This window comes from Rissa tridactyla, chromosome 2 (genome assembly GCF_028500815.1).
Source record: "Rissa tridactyla isolate bRisTri1 chromosome 2, bRisTri1.patW.cur.20221130, whole genome shotgun sequence".
Taxonomy (NCBI): domain Eukaryota; kingdom Metazoa; phylum Chordata; class Aves; order Charadriiformes; family Laridae; genus Rissa; species Rissa tridactyla.
The window spans coordinates 101,486,793-101,496,616 of record NC_071467.1 but is presented as its reverse complement, the minus strand read 5'-3'; the positions used below and the strand labels follow the sequence as shown (position 1 = coordinate 101,496,616).

General features: G+C 52.5%; 1 protein-coding gene across 1 annotated transcript; it reads right to left on the bottom strand.

Moving 5' to 3' along the window:
• Window positions 1-2,527: 2,527 nt before the first annotated feature.
• Window positions 2,528-7,442, bottom strand: LOC128906014 (tektin-3-like). The gene is made up of 8 exons (XM_054192797.1): window positions 7,376-7,442; window positions 6,066-6,673; window positions 5,477-5,560; window positions 5,180-5,250; window positions 4,787-4,930; window positions 4,061-4,283; window positions 3,046-3,200; window positions 2,528-2,744 (listed from the first exon to the last, which is right to left on the bottom strand). The coding sequence occupies exons 2-8, from the start codon at window positions 6,642-6,644 to the stop codon at window positions 2,528-2,530; spliced, it is 1,473 nt and encodes a 490-aa protein (XP_054048772.1). The 5' UTR covers window positions 6,645-6,673; window positions 7,376-7,442.
• Between the last annotated feature and the right edge of the window lie 2,382 nt (window positions 7,443-9,824).

Sequence of the window (9,824 nt, the reverse complement as noted above, 5' to 3'; positions counted from 1 at the left end):
AGCAAACAGCTCCGGCTCTGTCCTTCTCTGCTGACATTCTGCCTCCTCCATCGGCCTCAGGTGGAGCAGAGGGGATCAGCAGGGGATCGTCCCAGACCTTCGGACCTGGCCTGTTCGATCCCCCTCCCGTGGGCTGTAATGCTGCAAAAGCCCCAGCTGCCGTGGCTCACTCCGCCTTCATGTCTTGTAAGGTCGATAACACCAACCACCATGTCGTCGCTAACGGTGATGCCTCTTTGCCTCCGTTAACTTATCACTTCCCACAGTTTTTTCCCAACAGCCTCCCATATTTCTGGTTTAAAAGCTGTCTGGGGCTCTGGTGCGAATCCGTTCTCTCTGCATCATATTAACAACCTTCGGAGCATACGCTCATCGTATTTCACCCCTCTCTTAGAGACGATATGCAGGAGAAGTCTTAATATAGCCCCTTCTTCTTTTGTTACTTGTTGCCCCATCTCCCGCCCCGGGTGTCCGTGGCCACGTCGTCTGTTTATTCTGGATTGCCGCCCAGTCCGCCCGGTCTCAGTCCAGCTGAGCCGTCCTCCAGCCGGTGGATCTCCTTCTGGGTCTTCCGCCCCTCGCGTTCCATTGCTCAAGCCAAGCGCCGATCGGTATCACGTCGGGGTCACTATCTGAGGAGAAATAACTGGACTCCAGACAATCCAATGTGAATCAACAGAAGCCGTTTATTAAGCACAGATCATCATCTTTTATACCCTGTATATGCCACTTGCTTATTTCTGATTAGCTAGTTACACTGTCCACGCGCTGTGCATGCAGTTCGTTCACACATCAGATTGGTTACAAGAATTCGCATAGTAAATTGCTTAGTCATTAGCACAACATGTTTTCTACCTTCTCAGTTCCCGTTTTTCCCATGTACTAATTCCATCTTCTACCACCTGTTTTGCCCTTAATCTAATCTCTCACAGTAGGGAGGCTGGCTCACACGGCCATTTTCTCTCAGATACATTCCTACATGGGGATGCTCTTCTGTCCACCCATGCGTGTGCAGGACCTAAAAGTGGCACCTTTTGGCTCGCTGGCATTGCCTGCTATTAAGAAATTCCCGATGGCAGACCTGTACGTGTGTGTGCTTGGGTATTATTCAATTATTTTGTTTGCTCACTTTGTGAATCCCTAAATCAGTTAATGATTAAATGCTGCTAAAATTCAACCTCTCAATCTACCTTACATCATTAATAACTTTTGCTAAATCATAACCGTGTCAAGTATTTTCATCCGCGACACAATAGTTAAGGATGATTGCAGGTAGTTGCTAAGGAGAGGATCAAAGGGAATTGTTTGAAGGAACATCTGTAGCCTAATTATTTGGTCTACCTGGGACACTAAGACCTTAACTGAACATCTGATCAAGATGTTTCTCCCAACAACGCCACTTTGGCAGTGAATACCCAAGTCCAGGTGTCCTTGACTGAACCATCTTCATGATAATACTAAAAAACACAGCTGCAGGCCAAGAAGCCCCTTGCCCAGGTGAAGACCCTTCCTCCAGGCAGGAGCAGTGATTGAAGATATGAGACTGGTGTGTAAATTCCTGAGCAGCCCTTGTAACTGGGAGTGTACTGCCTTGTGACTTTGGTGTCTAAATACATGGAGGAAACCGGCATGGGCTGTGCTTGATGTGTGGGGATCCACTGAGCACCGGGGCCTGAATCAAATGCAGTCTGCATCAGTGGACAAGGGAAGAGCTACGGATATCACCTATCTGGACTTCTGCAAGGCCTTTGACACGGTTCCCCACAACACCCTTCTCTCTAAGTTGGAGAGATACGCATTTGATGGGCGGACTGTTCAGTGGGAAAGAAACTGGCTGGGTGGTCGCATCCAGAGGGTGGTGGTCAATGGCTCGATGTCCAGTTGGAGAGGAGTGACAAGCGGTGTCCCTCAGGGATCTGTACTGGGACCAGTGCTGTTTAATATCTTCATCAATGATTTAGACAGTGGGATCAAGTGCACCCTCAGCAAGTTTGCAGGTGACACCAAGCTGAGTGGTGCAGTCGACATGCCAGAGGGACGGGTTGTCATCCAGAGGGACCTGGACAAGCCAGAGAGGTGGGCCTGAGCGAACCTCATGAAATTCAAGAAGGCCGAGTGCAAGGTCCTGCACTTGGGTCGGGACAATCCTCCTTATCAATACAGGCTGGGGGTTGATGTGATAGAGCAGCCCTGCGGAAAAGGACTTGGGGGTCTTGGTTGATGAAAAGCTGAACATGAGCCAACGATGTGCACTTGCAGCCCAGAAGGCCAATCCCATCCTGGGCCGCATCAAAAGAAGCGTGGCCAGCAGGTCGAGAGAGGTGATTCTCCCCCTCTACTCTGCTCTCGTGAGACCCCACCTGGAGTACTGCCATTTAACCACAAAATTTAACACACCAAATGAGCGTTTAATTTCTACTTGGGGCTTTCATCAGGAAGTGAAAATCTAATCATGGATTTTCAAAGCATCTTATCAACACTGGGGATCCCTCCCGCAACAGAGAACGTGAGGTTGGCTGAGCCCAGCCTAAACAGAACCCAGCAGCCGCGCAGTGCTGGGAAAGGTCTTGCGCATCCCCATGCACTTCTCCTGGTCGATGAAGAGCGAGTTCGCTTTGATGGCCAGGTCATGCTGCAAGACCGACTTGGCACGAGCCAGCATTTGCAGGGTGTCCTCAGTGTCTCTCAGACGCTGCTGAAGGCTCTGGACCGTCTCATCAATTTTGTGGACCTCGTTGACAAGGCTGGAAAACAGTAAGGAACCCTGATTAACGGTCCCATCACGTGGGTGGTTTCGAGCCTGGTCCTGCTGAAGGGCGTCTTGGGCACAGGATCCTTTGTGCCCAGCCTCCTTTGTGGGTGCAGAGCTCTCCCAGCACCCAAAGGCTGGGATACCTGCTCATTCCTTTTGATTAGAGCAGAGCCCTTCTGGCAGGACTATTTAGGAAAAAAATCCCATGACTAGTTTTGTCATCCAGTGATGCTCCTGAGTGCTACTACCCGGGACTCCTCAAGGACCCTGCCGGCCCCGTGCTCCTGCCTTACCGGAGCTGGGCAGTGTCCCGGCACAGCTCCATGTTTGGTCTCCGTGTGCGCTCTTCCAGCCGGGTCTGAGCCACTTTGAACGGAGGTCCTTGGTCCCTCATGGCTTTTTGGATGGCTTCCATGTTCATCTCCATTTGGAAGATTTCCCGCAGCGTCTGCCGTAAAAAAGAAACACACAGATGAATGAAAAAATACCTTCTCAAGTGACAACATAATTTCCTTTTTCGCCTGTCTGTCTGCAGAAAAAACAAGCCTGTCTTTGCTGGTGCTGTCACGTCAGAGGAGGTGTTGGAGCAGTGATGGACACAGTGAGTTACCAGCTTCCCAAAGCTACTGCTTGCAGAAACTGATCATCCATCAATAGCAACTCAGAGAGGGAAGGTTTTTCAGGCATGAAAAATTTTCATTTTTCACTGAAGGACGTGGCACCAGCCCGCAACACTGCCAGCCCAGTCTCCACTCAGTGAATCAATACGGTGTGGAGCACTTTTCAGGAGGCTTTCCATGAGACCGACTGGTCCGAGCCAGGTGTCCGTCACTGATCTCCACTTCCTCTGCTTGGCAGAGCAAGCACACGGATACCCGTGCAGCAACCACAGAGCACTGAGAGTGAAAGCACGTCCTTGGGGGAGAAGCAAGCCTGCGAACCCCCCGGCAGGCAGCCCAGCAGAGGCCCAGCAAAGACTCTCTGCAGGGCAGCCAGCGCTTCTGAAGTAACTCCCAGGAGATGCAACCAGCGGTGGCCTTTTCTGCTGGAAATCCCTGTGCTGCCAGGCTGCCAGCTAGGATGCGCTAGCAAAAGACAGGATCCCTTGAGATGAAATCACAGTGCCAGCTCCTCCTGCTCCAAGAAGAAAGTCCCCAGGACTTGGAGTTTCTAACAGAAAATGACACTATAACCAGCTTCCTGCAGCCACCGTTCCTCTCCTTGGGCCAGGTCTGCGTGGAGGGTCCTGCTTCGGAGGTGTCCCTGGGAAGTGACAGTGTCACACCCAAAGGGAGGGGTTCAGGCTACCTTGGCCAGGTGGGTCTGAATCTTGCGCTTGGCGTCCGCTGTCTCGGCGATGCGGCTGGTGAAGGCGACGTTCACCCTGTTGAACTGGCACCGCATCTCGTTGGCCGTCACCTCCAGCAGGTTCCTGGTGTTGTCCCGCAGCTTGGCAGAGGCCGCCCGTTCGCTCTGGGAGCGGAGGATGTTGCCATCCGTGAATTTGACCCAGGACTCCGGCACCGAGATCCTGGGAGGAAGGCGAGGCCCCTGGTAAGCCCCTGCTGCTGAAGCTGGACGTGGGCAGGCAAGGACCCTGCCAGCGAGCAGCGTGGGTCAAATGTAGCTTTAATCTACGCTTTTATTTTGACCATAGGTCGTGTTTTAGCCCCAGCCGGCAGCTAGGACCATGCAGCCACTCGTGCAGTTCTCCCCCTTTCCTCCAGAAGGGCAAGGAGAAGAAGGAGAATAGGAGGGGAAAGGGAAGGGAAAACTTGTGTGTGGAGATAAAAGACAGTTAAGTAGAAGAACAATAACAGAAAGGAAAAGAACAGCAACAATAGAATAAGAATGAGAATAATAATGATGATAATAATAATGAGCAGAGAGAAATGGCCCCTCTGAAGCCGGTGTCTCCAGGCAGGATGGACCTGCCTTTACAGTGGACTGGGGACCAGCAGCTCCCTGCCAGGGAAAGGCACCGCGCATCCCCGGGACAGCTTGCTGCTCGCGTGCCACCCAGCGTGCACTCACGTGGCATCGACCCGCTCCACCCCTCGGTAGTAGCTGATGCCGTGGGAGGTGTTCCTCAGGTGGTGGCACTTGTCATCGATGCGGTGGGCCGCCTGCTTGTTGGCCAGGTCTCTCTCCAGCTCGTGCTGGGCCACCCTGTTGGACCTTCAACATGCAAACAACAGCCATCGGTGGGGATGTACGGGTGGAACGGCTTCCTCCCCGTTCCACTTCCCCGCAGCTCCCGCCCGGGCAGCTCTGTCCTCCCATGAGCATCACCGCCCGCTTCCCATGGAGCCTGCGTGGGTTTTACAGCTGCGGGATGTGGGTAGAGGTCGGGGTCTGCTGGGGGTTCACATCCCAACTGCAAAGGCCCATCAGCCCTACGGCATGAGATAAGGAGCTTCTCCTTACGTGAGCTGGGCTTTTGCCTTATCCAGGTACCCCTGCATCCTCTCCTGGCACGACCTGATGACATCCACTTCCTGGGCAAAGGCAAAACATGTAATGATGTCATCTCTTTTATTAGACCAACTAAGAGAGCTGCTGCATGGGGGAACACCGTTCCCTGGCCCAGCGGGTTTTGGGGGTTGGAAAGGTTGAGCACCTCACCAGCAGTAAGGAGCCAGGTAGGGAACAAGGCTGCAAAGCCTCCTCGGGGCAGTTTAGGTAAAAATAGCTTTCACACATGATCTGAGTTGCCAAGCTTACTGTGAAGAGCTGTTTCTCCACGTCATCATGGACGAGGTCAATGCCCATCCTCTTCTCCCGCTGAAGCAAGCACTCCTGAGCGACCTGTTGGGGACATGCCATGACTGTTGGCTGCAGGGGCAGGGTTCTCTAGAGGGATAGTCCCCATCTCAAGATGGGACAAAAACGGAAGAAAAAAGTGCCCCGGGCAGCTGGTTTAGCTGACAATGAGCAGCCGAGCTGCAACATCAGTGTTAAAGCAACGTGAGGGAGCACACGTGTCCCTGGTGCAACCGCAGCTGAATGCAGGGCCCTGTGTCAGCCTTGATGCCGACCTCGCCAGAGCCTTGTAGCAAGACGTGGGCTTGTGTCTCCCAAACCAGGATTTTGGATGAGCTGCTTATAAAAATAGTGGGTTCTGATGGGCTCAGAATGTGCTGATAGGAGATGCAGCAGATGGCAAGGGATTTGTTGATCACTAACTAATGGTCTCTTCCTAAAAGCTTTCTAGATGTTACGGAGCTGCAGTGAAACTTAACTGGACGTCTGAGTGGCTGCAGATGTTTCAGCAGTGGGCTACAGCTTGCAGGCCACTGCACAGGGTGCTTACCTGGAGAGGGGCCTCCGTCTCGGCCAAGGCTCTCTCCAGCCTTTTCTTCAAGTCCGTGAGGGCGTTGGTCTCCCCGATCATCTCACCCAGCTCACGGCAGAGCTCCGATTTCCAAAATCCAATATCATGGACACGAACTCCCAGGTTTTTGGTGCTTTCTCCTTGTGTTTTCTCTGTCTGCTGATATTTATCCTGAATCATGCGGGAGGTATCAACTCTCAGACGCTCCGCGTTGTGCTGGCAAGTTTCTGACTCTCTGTAGTTGGTCAGGTTGGACCTGTGCCAGTCCTCAGGGGTGTACCGGGTGATGAAGGTTGTTCTGTTGGCAATGACAGGAAGCTTCTTGCTGGCGGTCATCCCCTGGGAACTTTTGGAAAAGGGAGCCAAAGTTGGGTTGATGGCAGCTGGTTTGTAGTAGGTGCTGGGCATCCAGGGGAGGCCGGAGCTCTGAGGCAGCGGGTAGTAAGGAAAACGGGCCTTATAGCTTGAAGCCATGGCACTGATGGCAGGCAGAAACTTGCTAGGTGTTGATCGTGGATGGGCGTACGTTGCCGTTAAGGGAGATCGACCAGGCTGCATTCTTGAACACTGCTCTTCAGGTACGTGTCCTGCACAGAGGAGCAGAGAGAAGACAACCGCACTCAGTAAGCTCCTGCACTTGCCTTCCTTCTTACAGCAACACGTGCAACTTGGAACACAAACAGCGATGCACACAGCACCTACACATTGCCTGCACAGGCCTAAAACTCTTGTAAGCAAATCCCTTCTGACAGCGTCCCAAGCATTTGTATGGATGCTCTTTCTAGAGAAAGATCTGACTTTGTTGCTCATATCTCGCATCAGGTCTTGAAATGGGGAAAAAAACAATCATGGCTGCTCAAGAGAGTGACAGATATTGTGCCCTCATTTTCCTTCAGTCTGTCAGTCCCGTGAAACTGTAGCTGCTGATTCTCTGCTGTTCATCTGCTTCTTTTGGCTGGGTTTGGTATCTGCTGATCTTCTAGTACTCCACGTATCATTTTCTCTTTCAAAGTGCCATTACCAGCCCCAAGAGCTGCGTCCCTTTGGACACACAGCTGCTACCAGCCCAGCGCGATTTGTGGGTGAGGGACTCCATCCTCATCCCTCCATATTCACTTGCATTAAATGCTCAAGTGAGCAGTCTGCAGGTGAGCAGAGCTTTGCAGGACTATATCCAAATTTGAACACACACACACACACACCCCCCGTCCCCTCCCCCGGAATCTATTTCAGCCTCAAAAGAACAGCCATCTCTGTCTTGCAAAAGAAGAAAAATGTCCATGGCTCACCTGATGTAAAATCACTGCGCTTGGAAAGGAGATATCCCACCAAGTCCTTTCAGAGGGCTTTGTAAACACCAGCCTTGCAGTAGCCCTAGGAGGAATGGCCACACGTGAAGATTTTGATACCAAGAACTGTGGGTGCTATTGCTCTTTTCAGATTGAGGTTATCAGTCAGTTGTTATCAGAAACATAATGCAGAGGGCCACCAACTGCACCTAACACACCGAATGTGAGGACAAACACTCAGGAGGGTAAGTTATGCTCGGTGGGAAGCTCTTGTAAGGTTGCAAGTGTCACCCATGGGCAGGAATAAGTCCCTGTGGCTGCCGTAGCCAGCTGGACGTGCCCTTCTCCTAACACCATCCCATCCCCACTGCTCCCAGCCTGGCTCAGAGCCCCAGTGAAAGATTAGGACATAAGATCCCTGGATGGGAGTGGGGTAGGACATAAAACTTGCGCTCAATCCTATTCGTAACAGCACGAAAGCCACTCCATTCCTTTAAAAATGGCGTGTTTGCAGGGAATAAACCTGCCCGTAACAGTTTGATGCATTCAGAAGAACACTGTCTCCAAATGCAGCTACTAAATAAATGAACAGCGAATGCAGGAGAATAACGGGTCCTTTAGTTAGGGCAAATCCCAGGAAAATCAGGATGAGTCAGAGGGCACAAGTGCACAGCCTGCAGCTGGGAAATCACTGAACTTTGAGGACTCCAGTTACAAGCCTTGCCCAGTTTTGGCCATGCTGGCATGGGCTGCCCCGGGGCCTGACTTGAGAGCAGCAGCAGAGCCGCGGGCACCGAGTCTCGCCCCAGGATCCAGCCTGGCCGAAGAGGCTGTGGGACAGGCAGCGGGAAACTCTCACCCTCCAAAGAAAGCTAAAAAGCTTTCACAATCACGACCCTGCGAGCCAGTTTGGCAGAACTGAGGGAGAAATGTCTGTGCTCAGGTCCAACAAAGACCACTGTGAGTGCCAGTTCCCTTTTGTTTAGGAAAGAGAGGAAAACCCCTTGGGAATGGACCACAGTCACCTTTCCCTGCATTTCCAGCTGAAGTAAAAGCCCCTGCATCCCCCTGGGGATAAGCCATCCCAGGGTGACACTTTCTGCCACCCCTGAACACAGACACACGATGGGAGCCCCCGACCACCTACTTTGGGTACGTCTGGGCAACAGAAGAGGTACTGGGGAGCATTAGGAGAAATGCTTGGTTTTTCAGTCCTCCCCTCCCAGCCAAAGTACATACTCACCCTGAGCCTCCAGAGGCTTGCGGGTGCCCAGGGCGGCTGCTACTCACTGTGGTGCTCTCGGGTTCGGTGGCAGCACTGCCAGACACGGCAGCATCCCCAGTGCCGTCCGAGACACAAAACCGGGGCAGCGTTGCCAGGGGCACAGGGTGCTCAGTGACCTCACGCATCCTACTGCCTGCCCTGGACAACCTATTGGCCCTCGCTGTGCAACTCAGTGCACACTCTGGGCAACCTAGTGCCCTTCCTGGGCAACTTGATCCCACCCTGGACAACCCCCGGTGCCATCAGTGGGCAACCCAGTACAGCCCTCGGGCATCCGCTCTGGCTAGCCTAAGGGGGTTTCTCTCCAATTTGGGAAAACACCCACCAGGTCTGCTGTGAGCACCTCTGTGGCCCACCGTATCCAGAGGAAATGTTTGCATTTGCTTCACCTTACCGCGTTAGATTAACTGTGAGCCCTGTGGATGGCTCATCAAATACTCAGCGCATACATCTGTCTTCTCACTGCCTTTCTCAGCTTCCTCTCCTTTTTCCAGCTCCTGCGCTCTGTGCACACGCTCACATGGAGCTGGCCTCCATGAGAAAGCCATGCCTCTGCTGCCAAACATCTGCCTTTAAAGGGAACTCCAACTCTTTCGTGTAGACACACGATTGATTTCACTTTAAAAGACATGTCTTCCTTTAGCCAGGTGAAGAATCAACTTCATCAAACCGAAACGAAAAGTTCAGCACACACATTGCTTTTCTATAGCTAAACCAGAGAAAATAATTGCAATTAAAGCAAGCCGACCTCTGCCTCTCCGCAGGACACGCACACCCCCTCGGACCAGCCCTGCTCTCTGCTCCTTGCACGCTCCCAGCTCCATCTACGCCCGCTCTCGCTCTCTGCCCGGAGCCAACCGTGTTGAGGTGAATCACTGCATGACCAGGGACACCACTAATTGTTGCAGCAACCACACCCTTTTTGAAGTAGTTGCTAAATCCAGCAATAATCGTTAGATAATATTGTAAATGGCCCACGGGTGCTCTGCAGAGCACACAGAGCAGGACTTCCAGGGCAAGCACCCATGAGCACCCTGATGCAGAGAGACAGCAGGGGACACCAAAATGGATGAAGCTTTGGTCCCACCAGAGCATCCGGAGCAGCTTTTCAGGTGAAGGGCTCGTGACGTACCTAAAAGCTACAAAGTCAAGGAGAACTGGCCT